The sequence below is a fragment of the Scyliorhinus torazame genome, chromosome 11 (genome assembly GCF_047496885.1).
Source record: "Scyliorhinus torazame isolate Kashiwa2021f chromosome 11, sScyTor2.1, whole genome shotgun sequence".
Lineage (NCBI taxonomy): Eukaryota > Metazoa > Chordata > Chondrichthyes > Carcharhiniformes > Scyliorhinidae > Scyliorhinus > Scyliorhinus torazame.
The window spans coordinates 89,356,172-89,383,010 of NC_092717.1; the positions used below are offsets into that span (position 1 = coordinate 89,356,172).

Below are 26,839 nucleotides of genomic sequence, written 5' to 3' on the forward strand. Positions count from 1 at the left end.
GCTGGTCAGCAAAAGGGTACGCTTCCAGATGGAGAAGGTGGTGGCAGATCAGGGGGGTAGATATGTGATTGTGGCAGGGGCGCTGGAGAGGAGATTAGTGGCGCTGTTAAGTGTATACGGTCCCAATTGGGACGATGTGGGATTCACGAGGAAGATGTTTGGGGCTATTCCCGACTTGGACACGCATGAGCTGATTGTGGGGGGGGACTGGAACTTGCTGCAGGAGCCAAGGTTGGACAGATCACGGCCACGCTCGCTGGTCCCATCAGGGGGGGCGAAGGCGCTGGCTGGGCTAATGGTGGAAATGGGAGGGGTGGACCCTTGGAGGTTCCTGCACCCAAGGGAACGGGAGTACTCGTTTTTCTCAGCGGTCCAGAAGGTATACTCGCGGATCGACTTTTTTGTGGTGGGGAAGGCTTTGCTGACTGGAGTCAAGGGGTCGGAATACTCTGCAGTGTCAGATCACGCTCCACATTGGGTGGATATGGTGCTGGAGAAGGGGGCAGCGTAGAGACCGGGGTGGAAACTGGATGTGGGGCTTTTGGGGAACCAAGTGTTCTGTGAGAAAATTGTAAAGGTAATTAAGGAATATGTAGGTTTCAATTGTACGGGTGAGGTGTCGAAAGCAGTCGTCTGGGAGGCTCTAAAGGCGGTGGTGAGAGGTGAGGTAATTTCGTTTAAGCCCAGGGTGGAGAAAGAGGAGGTTGGAGCGGCAGAGGGTAATAGATGAGATGTTGGAGGTAGACAGGAGGTATGCAGAGGATGGAGACCCGGCGAAGCTGGAAAAGAGGAAGGAACTACAGGCGAGTTTCGACCGACTGTCCACCAGGAAGGCGGTGCGCCAACTGAGGCAAGCAAGGGGTGCAGTTTATGAACATGGAGATAAGGCAGGTTAGCAGGTCACTCTGGAGGGAGGCAGCAGCAAGGGAAATTCTTCAGGTGAAGGATAGGGCAGGGAAGTTGGTGGTGGCTCCAGTGCTGATTAACAAGATTTTTTGAGGAGTTTTATGAGAGGTTGTACAAGTCAGAGCCACCCGGGGGAGACCGTGAGATGCAGGAATTTCTAGATGGGTTGGAGTACCCGAGGCTAGGGGAGGGGGCCAGGGCTACATTAGAAGGAGCAATAGTGGAGCAGGAGATAAAGGATGCGATTGGGAGGATGCAGTCGGGGAAGGTGGCAGGGCCGGATGGATTGCCGGTGGAATATTCTAAAAAATTTAAGGATAGGTTGGCACCCCTGATGATGGGGATGTTTGAGGCGGCGATTGGGAAGGGGGTGTTGCCGCAAACCTTGGGGCAGGCATCGATTTCCCTGTTGCTAAAAAAAAATAAGGATCCAACGGAGTATGGGTCGTATCGGCCCATATCACTTCTGAATGTGGACGTAAAAGTGTTGGCGAAGGTACTGGCGGGTAGGCTGGAGGAGTGCCTCCCGAAGGTGATAGGGGAGGATCAGACGGGGTTCGTGAAAGGGAGGCAGCTGTTTTCAAACATTAGGAGGGTTTTGAACATTGTTATGGCACCGGCGGAAAGAAGGGAAACAGAGGTAGTTGTGGCATTGGATGCCGAGAAGGCATTTGATCGGGTAGAATGGGGGTACCTGATGGCAGTGCTGGAGCGGTTTGGGATTGGACCAAGGTTTGTGAACTGGGTAAAGCTATTACTTAAGGAGCCGAAGGCGAGTGCCCACACAAATAATATCAGTTCGAGATACTTTTCTCTCCACCGTGGGACGAGACAGGGATGTCCTATGTCCCCCCTGCTGTTTGCACTTGCGACTGAGCCGTTGGCCATCGCATTGAGAGGTTCGGGAGCATGGAAAGGAATAGTGCGGGGGGGGGGATAGAGCATAGGGTGTCCTTATATGTCGACGACTTGCTGCTGTATGTGTCGGAACCGAGTGCGTCGATAGGAGGAATATTGGAGCTACTGCGGGTATTTGGGTCTTTCTCGGGGTACAAGCTGAACCTGGACAAGAGTGAGTATTTTGTGGCGTCTCGGCCGGGGGTGGGGGCAGGGGTGGGGGGGCTGCCATTCCGTAGGGCAGGGACTCACTTTAGGTATCTGGGGGTGCAGGTTGCCCGGGAGTGGGGGAGGCTTCGCAGGTACAACATCACTAGTTTGGTGGGGAGAGTGAAAGCCGATCTGGCAAGGTGGGATGGCCTTCCTCTGTCACTGGCAGGTCGGTACAGGCGGTTAAAATGAATGTGTTGCCGCGTTTCTTGTTTATTTTTCAATGCCTACCGATTTTCCTGCCAAAGTCTTTTTTCAGGGAGATTGAGGGAAGGATTACCTCATTCATATGGGATGGGAAGGTGGCCAGAGTGAGAAAGGTGCTGCTACAGAGGGGAAGGCAGGCAGGGGGTTTGGGTCTCCCGAACCTGTTGTACTACTACGGGCGGCGAATGTGGAGAAAGTGCGGAGCTGGGTCAGAGGGGTGGATTCTCAGTGGGTCAGAATGGAGGAGAGTTTGTACAGGGGTCGGGGCTGAAGGCACTTGCAACAGCGCCACTCCCGATAGCTCCGGGGAAATATTCAGGGAGTCCGGTAATAATAGCTTCATTGAAAATCTGGAGGCAGTTTCGCCAACACTTCGGGTTGGGTTAAGGGTCAAGGGAAATGCCGATTCGGGGGAACCACAGATTTGAGCCAGGGAGGTGGGATGGAAGTTTTCGGAAATGGGAAGAGAAGGGGATTAAGACGCTAAAAGATTTGTTTCTTCGGGGTCGGTTTGCAGGATTGAGGGAGCTGGAAGCGAAGTATGGGCTAGAGCAGGGAGAAGTGTTTAGGTACATGCAGGTTCGGGATTTTGCCAGGAAGGAGATACAGAGCTTCCCAGAGGAACCGGCCTCCTCATTGCTGGAGGAGGTGTTGACGACAAGGGGACTGGAGAAGGGGGCAGTGTCAGCGGTGTACGGAGCTATTTTGGAAGAGGATAAGGCACCACTGGAAGGGATCAAAGCAAAGTGGGAGGCAGAGCTGGGAGAGGTTAGAGAGGAGGGGATCTGGTGTGAGGTGCTCCGAAGAGTGAATGCCTCCACCTCGTGTGCGAGGTTGGGGCTGATACAGCTGAAGGTGGTATATAGAGCGCACCTCACGAGAGTGAGGATGAGCCGATTTTTTGAAGGAGTAGAGGATGTGTGTGAGTGTTGCGGGGGGAGGGGGGGTGATCACGTTCATATGTTTTGGTCCTGTCCAAAGCTAGAGGAGTACTGGAAGGAGGTGTTTAGGGTAATTTCCAAGGTGGTGCGTGTGAAACTGGACCCGGGTCCCCAGGAGGCCATATTCAGGGTGTCGGACCAGCCAGGGTTGGAAACGGGAGCGGAGGCAGATATCATAGCCTTCGCGCCTCATTGATCGCTCGAAGGTGGATCCTGCTGGGATAGAGAGCAGCCTCTCCACCCAGTGCCTTGGCATGGCGGGGGGACCTGTTGGAATACTTGACTCTTGAGAAGGTTAAGTTCGAACTGAGGGGAAGCTCGGAGGGGCTCTACAAGTCATGGGCACTATTTATTCTGCACTTTCAAGAACTGGATAACATCGAACATTAGTTGGGCCGGGGCTGTGTAGATTAAGGGTGACTATGGGTAATCCCTGATTCCTTTGTCATTTGTTTATGTAAACATGCGGGCTGATGTTTGGGGGTTGGTGGGCGGATGGGATCGTTGTTATTATGGGGATTGACATATCTTGCTGATTATTGTTCATTGTTGATGGGTGTAAATGCGGGAGAAAATGTGAAAAAGGAGAATAAAAATATATATTTTTAAAAAGCTGAATGCCTTTACTGCTAATAACTGATTGAGGCATACATCTTAGATTAAAAGAGAAGCTAAAATATCACACAAACTTCTGAAAATTAGTGAGGTAAAAGTGAAAGCTCTCATCAGTTCAATGATTTCCACTTGACTGTAATCTGAGGAAACCTCAGCAGTGTATCCCTCTGGTGAAACATTGACTCAGAAACACAACTTCTGGATTTCCGCATTTACTTGCTCGTGTGTGGACTCCAGAAACTGCCATCAGTTTCAGGGGAATAATTATTCATAATTACTTCCGCAGAGTCTGAACTACTGTCTGCAGCCCCGGATATTGCACTACACTGATAAACTTTAAGCTACAATTTTGAGGCAAAAGACAGTATCAGGGACCTAGTGTCGGATTAACATCTTACTTCAAAGTCTGCTTGGAAAATGCAGCATTTCCTCAGAATTGCACTAAGATCACAGTTTGAACCCATGTCAGGCACTGCCAACTTATCAACTGATTCTGAACAATGTAATGTCAATGTTTTATCAATTACATTGGTACAGGGCAGCACGGTGGCGCAGTGGTTAGCACTGCAGTCTCAAGGCACCGAGGTCCCAGGTTCGATCCCGGCTCTGGGTCACTGCCTGCGTGGAGTTTGCACATTCTCCCCGTGTTTGCGTGGGTTTCGCCCCCCACAACACAAAGGTGTGCAAGGTAGGTGGAATTGAACAGGCTAAATTGCCCTTTAATTGGAAAAAATGAATTGGGTACTCTAAATTTATATTAAAAAAAGAAAAAAATTACATTGTTATGGTTTGATAATAGTCAATTACATTTGTTAATGTCAATTGCATGATTAAGGGAAACGGGTGATAGATATTTGAACACAAATAAGAAATAGCTAGGAAATGAAATGAAAATCGCTTATTGTCACAAGTAGGCTTCAATGTAGTTACTGTGAAAAGCCCCTAGTCGCCACATTCCGGCGCCTGTTCAGGGAGGCTGGTACGGGAATTGAACCGTGCTGCTGGCCTGCTTGGTCTGCTTTAAAAGCCAGCGATTTAGCCCAGTGTGCTCATTTGAGGAGTGTTAACACTGACAAGGTCAATAAACTCCCTCAGTAAGGAAAAACTCTGAACTTGGTTTTGGTTTCACCAACCGGTGTGGATCTCATCAACATGTAATCCTTTTGTTTAATAAATTTAGAGTACCCAGTTATAATTTTTTTCCAATTAAGGGTCAATTTAGGATGGCCAATCCATCTAACCTGCACATCTTTGGGTTGTGGGGGTGAAACCCACACAGACATGGGGAGAATGTGCAAACTCCACACGGACAGTGATCCAGCGCCGCAGTCCCAGTGCTATCCACTGCGGCCCCTATCAACATTTTATATAAAATCTTGAAAAATTCTCAGCAACATTCAAATATATGCAAATGTGCAATGGAGAAGTTGAATGACATAGTTGTACAGACAGATATAATTCGAGCTACATGCAATTAGTTTGCCGAAACAGAGCTATAAAATAATTCCACTGTATGTTGCTGAATGGAGTTCTCCAAAAGTATCTATAATTCTTATAGATTTTAAAACATTACTAAAGCATCAAGTCATAAAGAGTTAAAATATCAAATCATGAAAAGTTACGACCACTGATTATCTTTAACAGAATTTCCACATTAATAGAAACCCAATAATACCTGGGATTTCCTCGCAGTGCAGCATGGTGAAGAGCATTGAAACCATTGTTGTTAGTGATTGTTACATCTGCACCAGATTCTAGCAGCACAGAGAGCATATCATCACGTTTTTTGCTTATTGCATCATGAAGGGGAGTGTCACCTTCAGAATCCTGCAGCGATAACAAAACACAGGTTCCTGCTTAGAGGGGAGGATGTGTTCTGATGACTAAGCAGCTTACAAGCTTGAAGAAAAATATTAAAATAAGTTTCATTCTCTTTAAAGATTTAAGCTCCGTCAAAAACTACATTGTCAAGCTACAGTAGGCTAGTCAAATAATAATCTAGACATTAAACAATATTTACATTTATCGAAAAATATAGGTTACCTTAAGAACATGATATGAATGAAAGCTCAACACAAAATTGTTCACGAAGCTGATTTCTTTGGGATTTATGTCATTTCACATGGCAGCAGAATGTTAGCAATGAATGAGCTTTTAGTCTGATTTGGACAATGAAGTGAACACCAATTCTCTGATTCTAATGCTAAATTACATTATCATTCATAATTAACAGTTATGAATAAAGTTTAGATTTAATAAATCATAGCACATTTCTTTCAGAATATTATGAAGACCATTCTATGTCCAAAGGTAGACTCATTAGGCAGAAAGGTTTATTTTCTTAAAAAGAAAAGGTGTCATAAATGGCTGAGATTTTCTCGAACATTAAAAAAAAATTTATGCTGAGATTACTCAAGTGAATAATGTAGCAAAAGCTTTAGAAAATATATTTTAATTACTGTTCGTGTCATAAAGTGAAATGAATTATAGAAATATATCTACAATTGTTAGTGCATAAAATAGGATTAATAAAAGAGCAGCTGAGGTTTAAATAAATATTAGTTTATCATTGTCGTTATTTTTTACTTTCATTACACTCTTCATGTCGACATTACACTTGTGCTATTAAACATTTTTTTTATTTTTTTGATATTCATTTAATCAGTTTCAATGCAACACTTTTCAGCAAAAGAAAGCCATCAAAAATGAATTTTCCTTCACTTTATTACATAAAAATGCACTAAGATTGAGAATTATTAAAAATTAAATTTATAAATGCCAAGAGGGGTAGCCCAAAAAAGGTAAATTAATACATTCTAATCTTCTACAGTTCAATTTGAACATCGAGGTGAAATGATCCATTTCTTACCTGGAGACTGGGATGACATCCAAGATCAAGCAAAGTCTTAACAACTTGCAAATGACCTTTGTTGACAGCAATGTGCAACGGTGTCTGCCTTCGCTTATTCCGAGCATTTAAATCTGCACCTCCTCGGTGTAAAACATCAATAACAGCACCTTCATCCCCAAATGAAGCATGGTGAACAGCCCGATCGCCATCTTTATCCTTTAACGAAAGAAGACCAGTAACAGAAACATGACAAAAAAGCCATGTACAATACTGCAAAAATTGTTTTTAGCACATTGGAAATCAGTATTTCATCTGCTTCAACCATTGCACATTATATCTTAAATTGGCTTCATCTATTCGGTGACCTTTCAATGTTTGCAACAGTAGCAAACTCATATTTTCTCTGTGACCAAAATGAAAATTTACTCAAGATTTTCCTAAATAAATTCAAATCCTGCTCCTATTGATGTTTTTATAGTCAACTGAAGTTAAGTGGAACACTAAAGCATGTATCTTTCTCACACTCCAATTAGTTCAGTGCAACCAAACAGAAATGAGGAACGCAATTACAGAAATGGATCAAACACTATTTCAAAAGCAAGTAGTCCTTGTTGGAAGAGTACAGGAAGAAAGGGGAGCATACTAACCCTCGAGGCTATTCTGCCATTTAATAAGACCAACTCCACTTTCCTGCTGATACCTCACACCTCCCGATTCCCTTTTTGCCCAGCTCAACTGAGCATCCATATGCATCTGGGATAGAGAATGTCAGAGATACACAAACCTCTAAAGAAATTTGTCCTCATCCATCATAAATGGCCATCCCCTTATCCCGAAACTGTGCCCGAGTTCCAGATTCTCCAGCAGGGGAAACAGCCTCTTGGCATCTACCTCGTCAAGCCCACTCAGAATCTTAAACATTCCAATGAGGTCACCTCTCATTTTCAGAAATTCCTGAGTGTACACAGCCATTCTACTCAATCTCTCTTCAGAGGACAACGTTCTCATCCCAGGCACAAATCCATTGAAATTATGATAAACTCTATGGCAAGCATATCCTTTCCAAGGTTCTCCAGGTATGCTTCTGTGTAAATGCAGTAAGACTTCCAACTCTTATACTCCAACCTCCTTGCAATAAAGGCCAACAATTTGCCTTCCTAATTTCTTGCTATTTGGGTCACTGTCTGTGCAGTCTGCACGTTCTCCCCATGTCTCCATGGGTTTCCTCCCACAAGACCCAAAAGAAGTGCTTGTTAGGTGAATTGGACATTCTGAATCCTCCCTCAGTGTACCCGTCAAAGTGTGGCGATGAGGAGATTTTCACAGTAACTTCATTGCAGTGTTAATGTAAGCCTACTTGTGACACCAATAAACATTATTATGTTTGCATTTTGGACTGTGTCAGTAGTTTTTTTTCTCGGATGTCTTGTCCCAAATATTTGGTTTAAAAAAAAAATGAGGGAGTCACATATGGTGACCAATTATAACGGGTAATGACATAGGGTCAGATGATGTGGAGTCTGTGTGAGTAGAGTTGAGGAACCACAAAGGCAAAAAAAACAGAATGGGAGTTATGTACAGGCCTCCTAACAGTGGTCAGGACCAGGGGCACAAAATGCACCACGAAATAGAAAGTGCATGTCAGAAAGGCAAGGTCACAGTGATCATGGGGGACTTCAATATGCAGGTAGACTGGGTAAATAATGCTGCCAGTGGACCCAAGGAAAGGGAATTCATTGAATATTTACAGGAGGGCTTTTTGGAACAGCTTGTGATAGAGCCCACGAGGGGACAGGCCATTCTGGACTTAGTGTTCTGTAATGAGCCAGACTTGATTAAAGATCTTAAAGTAAGGGAACACTTAGGAGGCAGTGATCATAATATGGTAGAATTCAATCTCTAATTTGAAAGAAAGAAGGTAGAATCAGATGTAAAGGTGTTACAGTTAAATAAAGGTAACTACAGGGGCATGAAGGAGGAACTGACGAAAATCGACTGGGAGCAAAGCCTAGTGGGAAAGACAGTAGAACAGCAATGGCAGGAGTTTCTGGGAGTAATTGAGGACACTGTACAGAGGTTCATCCCAAAGAAAAGAAAGGTTATCAGAGGGGGAATTAGGCAGCCATGGCTGACAAAGGAAGTTAGGGAATGCATCAAAGCAAAAGAGAAAGCCTATAATGTGGCAAAGAGTAGTGGGAAGTCAGAAGATTGGGAAGACTACAAAAACAAACAGAGGATAACAAAGAGAGAAATAAGGAAAGAGAGGATCAATTATGAAGGTAGGCTAGCCAGTAACATTAGGAATGATAGTAAAAGTTTCTTTAAATACATTAAAAACAAACGGGAGGCAAAAGTAGACATTGGGCCGCTCCAAAATGACGCTGGTAATCTAGTGATGGGAGACAAGGAAATAGCTGAGGAACTAAATAAGTACTTTGCGTCAGTCTTCACAGTAGAAGACATGAGTAATATCCCAACAATTCAGAAGAGTCAGGGGGCAGAGTTGAATATGGCAGCCATCACAAAGGAGAAAGTGCTAGAGAAACTAAGAGGTCTAAAAATTGATAAATCTCTGGGCCCAGATGGGCTACATCCTAGAGTTCTAAAGGAGATAGCTGAAGAAATAGTGGCGGCGTTAGTTATGATCTTTCAAAAGTCACTGGAGTCAGGGAAAGTCCCAGAGGATTGGAAAATCGCTGTTGTAACCCCCCTGTTCAAGAAGGGAACAAGGAAAAAGATGGAAAATTATAGGCCAATTAGCCTAACCTCGGTTGTTGGCAAGATTCTAGAATCCATTGTTAAGGATGAGATTTCTAAATTCTTGGAAGTGCAGGGTCGGATTAGGACAAGTCAGCATGGATTTAGTAAGGGGAGGTCGTGCCTGACAAACCTGTTAAGAGTTCTTTGAAGAGATAACAAATAGGTTAGACCAAGGAGAGCCAATGGATGTTATCTATCTTGACTTCCAAAAGGTCTTTGATAAGGTGCCTCACGGGAGACTGCTGAGTAAAATAAGGGCCCATGGTATTCGAGGCAAGGTACTAACATGGATTGACGATTGGCTGTCAGGCAGAAGGCAGAGAGTTGGGGTAAAAGGTTCTTTTTCAGAATGGCAACCGGTGACGAGTGGTGTCCCGCAGGGTTCAGTGTTGGGGCCACAGCTGTTCTCTTTATATATTAACGATCTAGATGACGGGACTGGGGGCATTCTGGCTAAGTTTGCCGATGATACAAAGATAGGTGGAGGGGCAGATAGTATGGAGGAGGTGGGGAGGCTGCAGAAAGATTTAGGAGAGTGGTCCAAGAAATGGCTGATGAAATTCAACGTGGGCAAGTGCGAGGTCTTGCACTTTGGAAAAAAGAATAGAGGCATGGACTATTTTCTAAACGGTGACAAAATTCATAATGCTGAAGTGCAAAGGGACTTGGGAGTCCTAGTCCAGGATTCTCTAAAGGTAAACTTGCAGGTTGAGTCCGTAATTAAGAAAGCAAATGCAATGTTGTCATTCATCTCAAGAGGCTTGGAATATAAAAGCAGGGATGTACTTCTGAAGCTTTATAAAGCATTAGTTAGGCCCCATTTAGAATACTGTGAGCAATTTTGGGCCCCACACCTCAGGAAGGACATACTGGCACTGGAGCGGGTCCAGCGGAGATTCACACGGATGATCCCAGGAATGGTAGGCCTAACATATGATGAACGTCTGAGGATCCTGGGATTATATTCATTGGAGTTTAGGAGGTTGAGGGGAGATCTAATAGAAACTTACAAGATAATGAATGGCTTAGATAGGGTGGATGTAGGGAAGTTGTTTCCATTAGCAGGGGAGACTAGGACCCGGGGGCACAGCCTTAGAATAAAAGGGAGTCACTTTAGAACAGAGATGAGGAGAAATTTCTTCAGCCAGAGAGTGGTGGGTCTGTGGAATTCATTGCCACAGAGGGCGGTGGAGGCCGGGACGTTGAGTGTCTTTAAGACAGAAGTTGATAAATTCTTGATTTCTCAAGGAATTAAGGGCTATGGAGAGAGAGTGGGTAAATGGAGTTGAAATCAGCCATGATTGAATGGTGGAGTGGACTCGATGGGCAGAATGTCCTTACTTCCGCTCCTTGGTCTTATGGTAATTGGCAATAAAAGGACAGACAGATAATAACAGAAATGATGCTTGTGTCCATAGAACTCCAGAACCACAGAAGCCTCAAGAGGAAGAAAGAAAGAAGGAAAGAAGAAGACAACCATCATGCTCTACAGTTGGATCTTAGCGGGATCCCTCCAGTTGTGCGCGGACGCTAACCCCCCAACCCCTTTAAGTGAATTAAAGTACATCCGGTTTTTTTTTGTGTTTGTGTTTCGTTCTGATAAAGAAATGTAAAACTCTGTGCTTGACGGCCAAGCCAGAGAAACCTGTGTTGCTGCTATTGTACAGTTTTAAATGTTGTAAATTATTTTGATTGATTGAGGATAGTTTAGTTAAGGACAGTTAGAGGTTCCAGTTTTTTATTTTGTAATGCATGCCTGAATGTCATAGCGCCCCGTAGAATTTTATAATGATGTATGTACATCAAATAATTTAGGTAAAAGTTTCAATTCATAGGACAGAGCAGTGTAGAGCCTGTCAGTGCTTATGGGTGCCCGACTTGGGAGGAGAACAAAGACGCGGTAATTTGATCCTTCACGCTTCGCGTTGAGGATCACTCACAAGGAGGGAGTGTAGCCATCTGGGATGGCCACTTCCAGAATATAAAATAGATGTTTGCAAAGATTGCAGAGGACTATAGACAATGCTAAGAAAACAAGCAGGCACAGAGCCTGTACGTTAATTGGGACCGCAGCTCCCAAATGAGACTGAAACTGTCGGTCTATTAGCATACTGATGGCCCATCTCCGCCAACAAAGGAAAGACACTCAAGGAACCGATCGAGCTCCATACCTCGCGGCGCTAGTTCCCCAAACCGAAAACACAAACAAAGCCAGGCCAACGGCCACCTAGGACACGCCCAGCCATCAGGGCACCCATCCCTTTATTGGTCAAGATCAATACGAGTGACCAAGATACGGCCCAATTGATTGAGGCCATGTTCAAAGCCCACCCAAAAGCACGCGAAGCCCTTTCAGGTATAAGGAAGAAGCCCCAGGAGAGAATCGCTCTTGGAATTGGCTCTCAAAGCGGAGAGACCCTTCCACCAGCTACACCAGAAGCAAGTAAGTCCAAGGTCAACGCTCGCTACCAGACAGACAACCTTAGCTGTTCTCCTGTACCACCTTGAACCCTCAGATCCGAACAACAGCCATTGTTCCTCTGACTGAGTGGGCACCCGAAGCTAAGTATAGGCGTTAGCGTTAGAGATAGTTTAGTTTGTAGTATTTTGTGCATGAGTAGGTATTACTGTGTGTGTAAATAAATAGTATTGACTTTGAACTAACTAACTGGTGTATTGGCTCTTTGATCAGTATTCGGGTTTGAACCTTGTGGCAGTATCGAGAGATACCTGGCGACTCTAAAGCAAACATAATTAGGATTAAGGAAGGCGACCACATTGACCGCCATATTTAGAACCAGAGAAACAGAGCAACACTGCCCATCACCTAACCTATTGATACTATTTTACACATCCTCATAGCTTAATTTCCCATCTAGCTTTGTACCATGAGCAACCTAGATCGATTCCACTCAATCCCTTCCTCTAAATCATAAATATAGATGAATAGCTGAAGCCCTAGCACTGATTCCTGCATCACTCCACCAGTAAAAAAAAAAAAATTGTTATTGTTACAAGTAGACTTACATTAACATTGCAATGAAGTCACTGTGCAAAGCCCCTAGTCGCCACATTCTGGCGCCTGTTCGGGTACACAGAGGGAGAATACAGAATTCTCAGTTGGTACGAGAATTGAACCCGCGCTCCTGGCCTTTTTCTGCATCACAAACAAGCTGTCGAGCCCACTGAGCTAAACCAGCCCCAGTAACCATAAAATCCATTACCAACTCTATAAGATAGATTGGCTGGGAGATAATAGGAGAGGAATTTATAGAATGCATTCAAAAATCTTTTCTGAATCAGCATGAAACAAAAACACTTGACTTGGCTCCGAGTAATTAACTGAAAAAAAAAATCTGTCAATAACATGAATTATTTCATAGAATTTACAGTGCAGAAGGAGGCCATTCGGCCCATCGGGTCTGCGCCGGCTCTTGGAAAGGGCACCCTACCCAAGGTCAACATCTCCACCCTATCCCCATATCCCAGTAACCCCACCCAACATTAAGGGCAATTTTGGACACTAAGGGCAATTTATCATGGCCAATCCACCTAACCTGCACATCTTTGGACTGTGGGAGGAGACCGGAGCACCCGGAGAAAACCCACGCACACATGGGGAGGGTGTGCAGACTCCGCACAGACAGTGACCCAAACCGGAATCGAACCTGGGACCCTGGAGCTGTGAAGCAATTGTGCTATAAGGCCGAGCGATTAACTTGAGCTTTTAATTAGCTTTAACGTTAAAATAAAGCAAAATAGAAAATGGAAAAATAGCAAATTGCTTAGAAAAGAACAAACTACAGATGAATTAAAACAGAAAATGCTGGAAAATCTCAGCAGGTCTGGGAGCATCTGTGGGGAAAGAGTTAACAGTTTGAGTGTGGATATGGACTCAGATTCTTTTCCCTGCCTACTAGACAGCCACCAGACATGCCAGAATAATTTAGGGCTTGTTCATTTAAGTATAAGTCAATTTTGAATGGCCAGATAAGTCTTAATTACTGCCAAACAACCTCCATATGAGTCAAAATTAACTTTTATAAGTGTGCAAATCTCATTCCTTCATCCCCCCCCCTCCCCCAATTTAACTTTTATGGCTGATTTTGCATTGCATTAAATATTCCCACTTATAAATTCCCCAATGGGGATTCTTCAATCTGATTGGTTGAGGAAAAGGACGGCGTTCCTTCCTTTGTTCACAGAGATCCCTGAACTCTATAGAGAGAACCACGTTGCTTCAGGCACCCAATGACCCTAAATTGCGACACAACAGTCCACAAAAACTCTACAGGCAGCTGTAAGCATTATCTATTTTTTTTAAAACAAACATTTTATTGAGGTATTTTTGGTATAGTAACAAAATAGACAATATACATGAAACCATAAACATAGTGCAAAAGCCATTTACCTTTCGTACAGGTCCCACCCTTATTACCCCCCTACTCCAAGCTAAAATACTTCCCCCCCCCCCCCCCCCCCCACCTCCGTCTGCTGACGATTAATTTTCCACAAAGAAGTCGACGAACGGTTGCCACCTCCGGGTGAACCCTAACAGTGAACCTCTCAAGGCAAACTTAATTTTTTCCATACAGAGAAAGCTAGCCATGTCCGATAGCTAGCCATGTCCGATAGCCAGGTCTCCGACTTCGGGGGCTTCGAGTCCCTCCATGCCAATAGCATCCGTCTCCGGGCTACCAGGGAAGCAAAGGGCAGAATGTCTGCCTCTTTCTCCTCCTGGATTCTCTGACACCTCGAAAATCGCCACCTCCGGACTCAGCGCCACCATTGTTTTTAGAACCTTTGACATGACGTCCGCAAACCCCTGCCAATATCCCCAAAGCTTTGAACATGTCCAAAACATGTGGACATGGTTCGCCGGACCTCCCGCACATTTTGCGCACCTGTCCTCCACCCCAAAGAATCTGCTCATCCGGGCCACTGTCATGTGAGCCCGGTTATCAACCTTACATTGTATCAGGCTGAGTCTGGCACATGTTACGGACGCGTTGACTCTACTCAACCCGTCTGCCCATAGGCCATCCTCTATCTCACCTCCCAACTCCTCCTCCCACTTGCGCTTCAGCTCCTCGGTCTCCGTCTCCTCCGACCCCATAAGCTCCTTATAGATGTCCAAGACGCTCCCCTCCCCTACCCCACCCTCTGGAAATGACCCTATCCTGAATCCCCCTCAGCGGTAGGAGCGGGAAGGTTGACACCTGTTTACGAAGGAAATCTCGTACCTGCAGATACCTGAATTAGTTTCCCCTCGCCAGCCCAAACTTTTCCTCCAACGCCCTCATACTCGGAAAGCTCCCCTCTATGAACACATCCCCCATCCTCTCAATCCCCGCTCTCCGCCATAAATGGAACCCCCCATCCATACTCCCCGGGGCAAACTGGTGATTATCACAAATTGGGGCCCAGTCAGATGCTCCCACTGCTCCCACATGCCGCCACCACCACGGGGCTGGTGGAGTACCGTGCCAGCGGGAGCGGCAGAGGCGCAGTTACCAATGACCCCAGACTGGTGCCCTTGCAAGAAGCCACCTCCATACGCACCCACGCCGACCCCTCCCCCACCATCCACTTCCTGATCATGGCTATATTAGCCGCCCAGTAATAGTCGGCGAAATTTGGCAGCGCCAGCCCGCCCTCGCCCCGACTCCGCTCAAGCATTATCTTCCTTACCCGCGGAGTCTTGCCCGCCCAGACAAAGCCCATGATCACCTTGTTGACCCACTTAATAAAGGACCGCGGAATAGAAATGGGGAGACATTGAAATACAAATAGGAACCTCGGGAGGACCGTCATTTTCACCATTTGCACCCTCCCGGTCAGAGACAACGGGAGCGCGTTCCATATCCAAAAATCGACCTTCATTTGGTCCACTAGCCGGGCCAGATTCAATTTATGCAGCCGGTCCCATTCCCACGCCACTTGGATGCCCAGGTTCCTAAAACTACCCCCTACTGACCTAAACGGCAGCTCTCCCAGTCACCCCTCCTGTCCCCTCGCCTGAACCACAAACACCTCACTCTTTTCCATATTTAGCTTATACCCCAAAAACCGGCCGAATTCCCCTAAAATCTTCATGATTTCTTCCATCCCCTCTACTGGGTCCGAAACGTACAGAAGCAGATCATCCGCATAGAGCGAAACCCTGTGCTCCCCCCCCCGGACCAGTCCCCTCCAGCGCCTTGAAGCTCTCAGAGCAATTGCCAACGGCTCTATAGCCAGCGCAAACAACAGTGGGGAGAGGGGGGCAACCCTGTCTCGTTCCCCGGAGCAGTCTAAAATAGTCCGAAGTTGTCCTGTTCGTCCGCACACTTGCCACAGGAGCCTGATACAGTAACGTGACCCAGTCAATGAAGCCCCGCCTGAATACGAACCATCCCAGTACCTCCCACAGATAATCCCATTCTACTCGATCAAAAGCCTTTTCTGCATCCATTGCGATCACTACCTCAACCTCCCTACCTTCCGGGAGCATCATGATCACATTTAACAGATTTCTGGCTGTAAGCATTATCAATGGTAAGCACCATTCGACACTGACCACAAAATCCGGACCGATATATCTGGAATATATCTGCAATCATTTTTTTAATGTTTTTTTAAAATAAATTTAGAGTGCCCAATTCATTTTTTCCAATTAAGGGGCAATTTAGTGTGGCCAATCCACCTACCCTGCACATCTTTGGGTTGTGGGGCGAAACCCACGCAAACATGGGAAGAATGTGCAAACTCCACACGGACAATGACCCAGAGCTGGGATCGAACCTGGGACCTCGGCGCCATGAGGTAGCAGTGCTATGCACTGCGTCACGTACTCCCCCCAGCTCACAATCATGGCCAGTTTGCAGCCACGTCTCAACAATGACCATCGTGTCATTCCCGTTAAGATATATTTGAGCCTCAAAATTATTTAGTTTATTTCTTGCATTCCATCCAATAGCATTTATTTCCTATATTCCGTGCAACGGCACTTAATTCTTATATTCCATGCATTAGCATTTAATTCTCATATTCCATGCATTAGCATATAAAATTTGGGCAGGAGACACTAACCCAGGGTCGACATTGGTAACAGTGAAAAACATTTTTTTAAATTTAGTCGAAAATGCAATTGAGGTGTTGCAATGCCACAATTCAAATGCCAATAATAATGAAAAACAAGAGATGCTTTTTATTAATACTTTAAACATTTTTACAGAATTGTTAATTAATGATGTATTAACACCGCATTTGTGAGAAAAAAAGTTTTAAAAACAAAATAAGCCATTTAAGTACTCTCAAAATGGCCCCAGAACCTGCTTTATATAAATGTCAAGAATCTAAAGAACCTACCTCAGCTTCTAAGTCAACACTATGCTTGAGAAGCAGCTTCAGAACATCCACATGTCCATTCTGGCTGGCAGCCTGCATTGCAGTGTGTCCTGCACACTGACCATTCACCTGCAGGTTAAACACAATAACAACAAATCATCAATTGTCATCATTAAAGTCCATAAATACGATTCCATCACAAACTCTAAAATAACACTTCCAACTTGAAAAAACTTGAAACAGTGGAATGAAGAGAAATAATAACTCCCTTAAATCCATTTTTGGAGTGTTATATTTGTTACCTTAAAATCAGGAACAAGCTATAAAACAAACACTTGAAAGCAGTTCCTTTTGGTGTACAATCATGTTAAAAAGCAGTTTTATACAAACTGCAATGAAGCAAATGGCCAGTTATTTTGTTTTGTGCTCTTGCTTGCCAGATTTATATTGGCCATTAAAGACCTGTTACTCTTCAAGTAGTGCCATGGGACCTTCAACATCACTGGATGGTCTGAATTTGGATCAACATCTCACCCAAATAATGGCATGTCCAACAATGCAGATAATCTGTCTTCAGTACTGCACTCGACTGTCAGGTCTAGTTTATGAAACCAGGCCCTGATCAAGGCAACAAAGCACACAAATTTACATTCTAGAGGACAGAGTACAAAGAACTAAGCCAAGCTGGCATCAACAGAAAACATCACCATGTCTTCTCTGCTAAGAAATTTTAACACTAGGACATGAAAATATGATTTTCAACAAAAAATCCCAAATCTATGGCCTGAAAATAATATAATATGAAATAGGAGTGGGCCATTTGGCCGCTTGAGCATGCTCCAGCATTCAATATGATCATGCCTAATGATAGTAGCCTTAACTCAATTTTCCTGCCTGCCCCCATAAGCTCCAAATTCCTTGTGGAGATCAAAGAACTGTCGAAGCGGCCTTGAATATATTCAATGACCCAGTCATCACTATCCCCCATGGGGAAGAGAATTTCAAAGACAAAGGATCTTCATAAGAAATTCCTCCACATCTCAGTCTTAAATGGGAGAAATCTTATTTTTAAACTGTGCGACGCAATTCTAGATTCCTTATGAAAGGATACATCCTCATAACATCCACCCTCTTGCATCACCTCAGAATCTTAATCTGTTTCAGTAAGATCACCTCTCATTCTTTTAAACTCCAATGAGTATATACCCAATAAACGTTTCCTCATAAAACAACTTCATCTCACGGCAGAGCTGGCAAGAGAGCAGGCGGCCTTTGGTAGGAAAGCAGCGTTGCTCTCGAGCAATGTGCGGTTTGGGGTGGTTTACCTGTTAAGAATTACGCACAACTCTAGGGACTATTACTTTGAGATGGTGGAGGCGTTCGTGAAGGCTGAAGGACTGGGACTGAACTGAGTTTGGACTTTGTTTTTCTTCATGTTGTGTTTTGGGACACTTGGGGTAATACGTTGGGATTTGTTTCCCTTTGTTTGAGGTCTATTTTGTTGGGTTGTTTGGAAGGACTGGGTATTGCGGGGCCTTTATGTTGTTTTTTTTTGTATTGGAGCATGTACGTTCACGAACACTACCAACTTACCCACCAATGCCCCAGTAACAATCACAACCCTACCAACCAAATCTGTTACTACCTTATCCACTGATAAGCGCGTCCGCTTGTTGATTAAAATTGCCTCCCCCCCCCACCTCCTGCCCTACTATCGAAGCCAGAGTGAAATACCTGGCTCACCCACCCCCTCCAGAGTCAGGTCTGGTCCCTCACCCGCAAGCGAGTCTCCTGCAGAAGCACCACATCGGCCTATAAATTTTTCAGGTGAAAGAATACTCTCAATCTCTTCACTAGATTCCCTAACCCCTGCACTTTCCATGTGACCAACCTTACCGGGGGGTCTCACCCTCCCCTCTTGACCCGGAATCAACCATTCACACCATGAAGGATTATTCCACACCCACAAAAAAATCTAGGCCCAAGGACCACCCAAGATGGTCGTCAAACCCACCCGAAACAAAGAAACAGCCCTAGTCACAGTCAGAGAAATACCCTTCCACCCTCATCTCCCCAACCACCCTCCATCCCCTCGACTCTGCTGACCACCCTTCAGAGAACAACGCTCTCTCCTCACCATCCCAATCCCCCCACCACCACACTCCCATTCACCAGCTAAAAAATCTTGCTGCTAGGTAGCCGCACTCAGGGTACATATTAAGGAACAAAGAGAAAAAAAACTCCCACAGTTGTCCCCGTTACACATATAAAAACAAAATCAAACATCAAATTCCCACCAGGGACCATGTATTTCTATTGGTATTACCTTAACAGTTACCCCCTACCACAATGGCTGTCCCACCAAACCCCTCTGAATAACAACAAATATATACAGTATACACAAAATCCCAAAACAAATCCATCCTGTCAATAACCATAAGTTTCCCAAGAACCCTATTAGCTGAATCCAAGACCATGTTCTTTAACAAAGACATTCACCTCCTCCGACCTATCAAAATAGTGGGCTTTCGGCCCATACATGATCCGAAGCCTCGCTGGGTACACGACCCCAAACCTCGCTCCACCCTGGTACAACGCCACTTTCGCCTTGAAGGCTGCCTGCCTCTTCGCCAGCTCTGCCCTGATGTCGTGATAAATCCAAATGATGCACCCCTCCCATCTCGAGCCCTCCCGGAAGCTGTGGAATCTTACCACCATTGCCTTCGGTGGCTCGTTTGCCCGTAGCATCTGTCCGAGAGTTCGGTGGCCCTATTCAACTCTGGAGGAGCCATCTGTCCATCCTTCCCTACCAGCTCTTCGAACATCTGCGGATTCATGCCCGTCACCCTCTCCGGCAACCCCACGATTCTAAGGTTTTGTCTTCTTGACCTGGTCTCCAGGTCATCCACTTCCGCCTTCAGGATCTTGTTTCTCTCCCCCACCGAGACGTCAGCCTCCAACGAGGTGATTTGCTCGCTGTGCCTCAACAAGATTTCCTCCACTTTACCTTGCTTTTTCCACAGCCCCCGAGATTTTCCCCATCTTGCCCCGAATCAGACCAAGCGTCTCCACAAATGATTTTTTGAGGTTTTCCATCATCATCGCCCTTGTTTTTCGAAGTGATTCCCAAACTACTTCTCAAACTCCCAGGCCAGTGCCCCCGCCAACATATCTGCCGTGATAGGAACGGCTGCACCCGGGTAGAGATGACTCCGCCATCTTCCCTACTGGTGAGCCACACGGACTCCCCAAATCTATCGAAGGGTTCCCACTCGGAATTTTCTTTCCACCAGCCTTTTGGAAATTTTCAACATTATTTTGACGACGGGTTCAGTAAACCTTCAGCTAGACCGAGTTTGTTCACCCAAATTCCCCATGAACTGGGCAAAAGGGACCAAACAAACACGTACGCTGGCGGGAGCTACCTAGTATACTGCCTTCTCCTACATGCTGCCACCAGAAGTCATGTTAATGTGGTTACTCCTGTGTTAATAATAAAGATTGGTTTAATATAAAAGATCCCGATTTGTCGGTCCATCATTCCTGGCATGAAGTATCCTTTCTGCACAGTTTTACAAATTTGTGGGGTTTTTGGAGCAGAAGAAGGTCATACAGCCCGTCACGTCTGCTCCTCAATTAATATATATTTTGTTGAGGGGCAATTTGGCGTGGCCAATCCATCTACCCTGGGTTGTGGGCGTGAGAACCACGCAGACAGGGGCATGAGTGCGCAAACTCCACACGGACAGTGACCAGGGGGATCGGGATCTAATCCAAGTCCTCGGCATCGTGAGGCAGCAGTGCTAACCACTGCGCCACCCCTGCATAGTTTTACAAATTGAAAAAATTGTTGGGGTTTCTCATCCAGTTTTTTAATATAAATTGGGGTCTGGTTGGTACCGTAACACTTGTCTGGATTGCCTCCAATGCCAGTCTGTCCAGGTGTGGTCTAACTAGCGCTCAATATAGTTTTAGTAAGAATTCCTTATTTGTGTACTCCATTCCCTTTTAAATAAAGGCCAAATTATTTGAACTTGCATGCCAGCCTTTTGCGATTCATGCACAAGGACCCCTTCTGTGCTGCAAATATTTTGCAGTTTCTCTCCATTTAAATAATATTCAGCTCCTTTAGTCTTCCTACCAAAGTGCATAACTTCACATTTTTCTACATTATATTCCATCTGCCAAGTTTTTGCCCACTCACCGCACCGCCCACAGTCCAAGGTTGTGCTAGTTAGGTGGATTGGCCATGCTATATTGCCCGTTAGTGTCCAAAAGGTTAGGTTGGGTTGCGGGGATAGGCTGGAGGTGTGGGCCTAAGTAGGGTGTTCTTTCCAAGGACTGGTGCATACTCGATGGGCCGAATGGCTTCTTTCGGCACTGTAAATTCTATAATTAATAGGGTGCATAAGGGATCTAAAACAGACAAAAGAAACTTTAAAAGGAAGGAGGAAAATATTTTGGTGGAGGGGAAAACTGACAGTTAAAGTCTGTTTGATTTGTTGGCCGTAAGAGCCCCACATGACATTGGTTTCAACAGTCTTACTCCATTTCTTATTGTGCATGGGTCCCACAGAGATTGCACTAACATGAGATTCACTGCCAACACCACTCAGGTGGCTGATGTGGGAAATGGAAACTGGAACAATGGCGCACGGCATGGTTCTAAGTCATGCCAACAGGGCAGAGTAGAGCAACTTTATTCTGCATTGAATTGTACTACAGCAGGCAAAACACTGTATCCTGACACTTGGTGACCCAAAATGAAGAAGGTCCATTCTTTGCAAATAATATCTCTCACCTTGATGAGTACAAAAATAATTCATAATTCTAAAGAAGTGATTGTAAATTCTTAAGCTTAAAATGGATGTACTGTCGCTCAATTTGTGCACAATTCATTCAAGGCAAATTATGATACTTTTGAGTGATATATTCTACATCAGTTGACAAACAAAACTAAGCACCTTATGCTAATTAAAAACAGCATTGGATTAACAGAGCCATTTCTGATGCACATTGTTAATTCAAAGTAGATTCTTTGAATTTAATTATTTAAAATTTAAAATAAAACACATGATCCATTTTGCTCCTTGAAATAAATTCAAAACAAATTAGCTTCAAATTATAAGTGGCATATTGCAATGTCATTTAAGTAAAGCTGTGGGTGGCAGAATGGAATTCCACACTTGGGACCATGCAAATGTTTACACAAAGTCATTTCAGAATAATTTAAAGTGAAGTTAAAGACTATAGTTGAATAAATTAAAATATTCTACAGTTGTAATGGCGTTAATATGCCACAAGGTGACAGAATTGCACCCAATACCTACTGTAAATTATAAAGTTTTTAAGCATGTTTTGTTGAAGCTGACAAAAGTGAAAGCCAAGCATTTATAATGACTGAATGGTTAATAGCTGAGAAAACAGGTCAAACTGATGGAAGATGATAACGTTAAGTTTCATAATGTAGAAACTTCAAATTTTAAAAAAAAGCAAAATAAGACAACATCCACAGCCTCCATTTAAACAGTGATATTAATGCATTCTACTCTTTTCAAGTGATAACAGAAAATCAATATATCATCAAAAGCAATGTGATATCTGACAATCTCTGCCCCATTGTAGTGAAATGCAATTTAAAGCAACATGCACGTATTTAAAATCCCCTCGCTTTTCCGATACGTGGGAAGGATAATGAACTCCTCTGGCACCTCTCCATACCAGTAGACTATGACCTTGCAGAGTCATAGTAAATACCAAAGCTGCTCAAATGCCTTCTGTTGGATTGGTCAAGTGACCCCACTAAAGACTAATTAACAGGCCATTCATCCTCAAGATCATTGGCAACATGTTTCTTATGGAAACTATTAGGCAAAAAATTAAAAGGATAAATACCGATTGAAAATTCCCATGGCTATCTTTCAGACGTTTTTAAAGCTACATTAATTTGCCTCAGACTTTTCTCCCCCCATGTTCCAGTTTGTACTGAAGTCGTCTATTCATTAATTGGCAATAAATGAATAATATGTGCATTTGAAAGACTCACATCAACATCTGGTCGTGCAATTATTTCTTCCACTTTTGCAACATCACCATTGGCTGCAGCTTTGACAAGTTCTTCATTAATGTCTCCAGATTCCTGCGTTTCAAATAATTTTTTCAACAATTGGGACAAACGCTCTGTAAAACAAAGATTTGCAAACAGAATAGAATAGATTACAGTGTAAGGCCTTCAATCCGACAGAAAAAAATGTAACTTTGTTAATTCTTACTTGTTCACTTCCCAGTGATATTGCTCAAGAGTTGACCAGCAGAGTCTCATGTGAGGATGAGACTATAACATCAGGACAGAGCAGGATTTGACTGTTTAACCAAGGGCCCGATACCAGGGGGTCCGCAATCTGTTCCAGATCTTGATCGATCAAACCCATTTTGATAGTAATTAAATGGCATATCTCAGGGTTTTAAAAAAACTCTTATTAATCTGTGCTTACGAGAAACTATCATTCAGTTAACGTTTTTGTAAAAACCTTTAAAATGTTGTTGAGATGTATCTTGCTCCTTATTATTGGCGTTTGCATAACAGCATTGCGGGTTCCTTACAGTAAGTTGACAGTTTTCACTATTTAAAAAAAATTGTTCTTGTTAATAAGGTTGCTGACCCCTGCCTGGACTAATAAGAAACCATGAGGTGCAAAGACAAACAGGATGGAAAGAAAGTGGCAACATCCAACATCCATCTTGGGCCAGTGGGCCTATGAATGGCAGGAGTTTTATTTAGATAAATGTGAGGTGATGCATTATGGTAGATCAAATCAGAGCAGAACCTACTTAGTTAATGGGAGGGAGTTGGGGATAGTTATAGAACAAAGAGATCTAGGGGGCACGGTTCATAGCTCCTTGAAAGTGGAGTCACAGGTGGACAGGGTGGTGAAGAAGGCATTCTGCATGCTTGGTTTCATTGGTCAGAACATTGAATACAGGAGTTGGGATATCTTGGTGAAGTTGTACAAGACATTAGTACGGCCACACTTGGAATATTGTGTAATGTTCTTGTCACGCTATTATCGAAAGGCTATTATTAAACTAGAAAGAGTGCAGAAAAGATTTACAAGGATGCTACTGGGACTTGATGGTTTGAGTTATAAGGAGAGGCTGGATAGACTGGGACTTTTTTCCCTGGAGCATAGGAGGCTTCGGGGTGAACTTATAGAGGTCTATAAAATAATGAGGGGCATAGATAAAGTAGATAGTCAACATCTTTTCCAAAAGATAGGGGAGTCTAAAACTAGAGGGCATAGATTTAAGGCGAGAGGGGAGAAATACAAAAGGGTCCAGAGGGGCAAATGTTTCACACAGAGGGTGGTGAGTATCTGGAACGAGCTGCCAGAAGCAGTAGTAGAGGCGGGTACAATTTTGTCTTTTAAAAAGCATTTTGACAGTTTTATGGGAAAGCTGGGTATAGAGGGTTATGGGTCAAATGCGATTGGGACTAGCTTAGTGGTAAAATTGGGTGGCATGGACAAGTTAGGCCGAAGAACTTGTTTTCATGCTGTAAACATCTATGACTCTACAGCGATGTCCCAGAAACTGAGAAGCAAAGGTAGAAAGCAGTACTGGTAGCTTTGGGGACATGAGCATATCTTAAAAGATGAATTAAGACATCCTGTTCATTTCTTCCTGTTCATTTTCAGAATGTGCACAATTTGTATTGCTAGCTGAAAGGGAGCACATTATCCTAGAAACAATGAATCAAATCAATCAGCAAAGAAAGCTCAATTTCTATTCCCCATTATGTGGCTGGCTCAATACGTTTGCTCTGAAAGGGCAAAGAAAATTACAAAATTGATGTAACAGGCACAGACTCAACTCCAAACATATTATGGGGAGACCCCTTAATTGAAATATTTTTCAGTAGCCTAATGAATTTGGCAATTACCATGTACATTTTGCCAGTATCCTCCATGGTTAGATGTATGGGGAGCAAGGTTCCAACGCAGGACTGTTCTCAAGTCAAACCTACCAACTTTTAGCATCTTTCTTACTATATGCTTCCACAAGGTTCCTCTCGCCTATTCTTTGTTCTTACTGGTTGCTCAGCATCGCATGACTCTTTGCCACTATCAAAAGCATCCAAGCATTCTCAACAGCCAACCCAACTAGTTGGTCGCTCACTAGACATTTGTAATCATCCGTTTGCTCCACACAGGTCAGCAACATTAGACGTAGACACCCCCATTTTGCTGTCCCACTATTTTATTTTTATACTTGACCAAGGCTTACATTTCATAGCTCGAGTCATTTTTACTTTTTAGTAATTCTACATGCATGATCATTTACATACAGTGAAGATTAAGAGGTTGTTAGTTGGCTGGCAACATTAAGGATAGAGTGAAATTTTAAGTTTACAATAACACAAGGGCAGCTAAAAGGAACAAAGTCAAACATTAGGGAAGTGTTGCAGTACAAAAGGGATTGTCAGTGTAATGCAGAAAACGTGAGTCATGTTGCGACAATATTTTGAGCTGTGTGAATTATGATCTGCAATTTTAATGCATGCTCATTGCTGTGGAGTAAAGCAGTAGAATCAGTTCTACGCGTGCATATAGAAATGCATGGGTGGAAAATTGCCAACAAACATTTAACAACTGGTCAAATTTTCAGTGACCATCAACAAAATTAAAGCAAAACTATTCTCAAAAGTGTTCTTATTTTTCACTGGTGCTGAACTGCATGGACAGAACATACTGCCATTTCAACAACACCTAATATAACTATGGTATACAGGAAGAAAACAAAAAGAGAAACATATTCGAGAGGCTGATACGTACCACCAGATGCATTGCTCACTGCAGATCCAGCTGATGCCACTTTAGTAACAGCTGCAGGGTTGTAAGTCCAAGAAGTCCCACAAACCTCTACTTTTAAGTCACTGTCAGAGTAAATCTGTTGGACACGCCCAACTTTCCCCAAAGTCTGTATTAAAACAATATGGTCATACTCTCCGTATTATTGTGTTGTGGAAAGATTTCATTATATTCAATATTTTAATTTGCACCGTATAGTAGCTAAATTTCAAAGTATCCTGATCAGATTGTTGCTTTTCTGGCTCTCTCACCCAAACTTTCCAATCATTTGACAATATTTTAAATATACCACTGGCTTAAGCAGCAATAAGGTTGTACACGTATTATTTCTGTGCTGTATTTTGGAACAAATTCACAACATAAGAGGAACAGAAGAGGCAGCATCCATAAAGAGAGCAAAATAATTCATGTTTCAGTTTGATGGATGTTCATCTTGACATTCAATGGCATTACCATCACCGAATCCCCACTATCAACATTGTGGGGAGGTTACCATTGACCAGAAACTGAACTCAACCAGCCAAATAAATACTGTGGTTGCAAGAGTACATCAGAGGCTAGGAATCCTGCAGCGAGTAATTTATCTCTTGACTCCCTTAAGTCTGTCCACAATCTGCAAGGCGCATGGCCAGGAGTGTGATGCAATACTCTCCCTTGCCTGAATGAGTGCAGCTCCAACACCACCATGACAAAGCAGCCCACTTGATCAGCATTGCATCCATCACCTCAAACATTCATGCCCTCCACCACTGATGTGTACTATCTACAAGATGCACTACAAGGATTCACGCAGTCTCCTTTGGCAGCACCCTCCAAACCTGTAACCTCTATCGCCTACGACAAGGGCAGCATGAGAAACATCACCATCTGCAAGACCCATTCCAAGTCACACAGAATCCTGACTTGGACTTATGCGACAATTCAAAATCCTGGAACTCCCTAGGGTCAAAATCCTGGAACTCCCTAAGGAATTCACTGGGTTAAAATCCGGGAACTCCCTACCGCACTGTGGGTTTAACTACACAACATGGACTACAGTGATTGAATAAGGTGACTCACCACCACCTTTTAAAGGGCAATTAGGGATTCTCGCATAGCCAGATGCACCTAGATCCTGAAACCCAATTTTTAAAATCCCAACTTGAAGTTATAGATTTAACAGTTATATCTCTCATTTCTTACAATTCTGATGACAGCAACAATAAGTTTCTTGCAACATTTTGGTTGCTTTCAAAAGCTGAACTGAAATTCAACTT

At 43.9% G+C, this 26,839-nt stretch overlaps 1 protein-coding gene across 2 annotated transcripts in view; it reads right to left on the reverse strand.

The window, feature by feature from the left end:
• Nucleotides 1-26,839, reverse strand: part of mib1 (MIB E3 ubiquitin protein ligase 1) — a 220,688-nt gene that overhangs the window by 110,670 nt on the left and 83,179 nt on the right. For both annotated transcript variants that reach the window (XM_072467454.1, XM_072467453.1), the window contains exons 8-12: nucleotides 25,548-25,692; nucleotides 22,763-22,896; nucleotides 16,738-16,845; nucleotides 6,646-6,843; nucleotides 5,452-5,603 (exon numbers count right to left, since the gene is read on the reverse strand). In XM_072467454.1, the coding sequence (XP_072323555.1) occupies nucleotides 5,452-5,603; nucleotides 6,646-6,843; nucleotides 16,738-16,845; nucleotides 22,763-22,896; nucleotides 25,548-25,692 (737 nt within the window). The remainder of the gene's footprint in view (nucleotides 1-5,451; nucleotides 5,604-6,645; nucleotides 6,844-16,737; nucleotides 16,846-22,762; nucleotides 22,897-25,547; nucleotides 25,693-26,839) is intronic.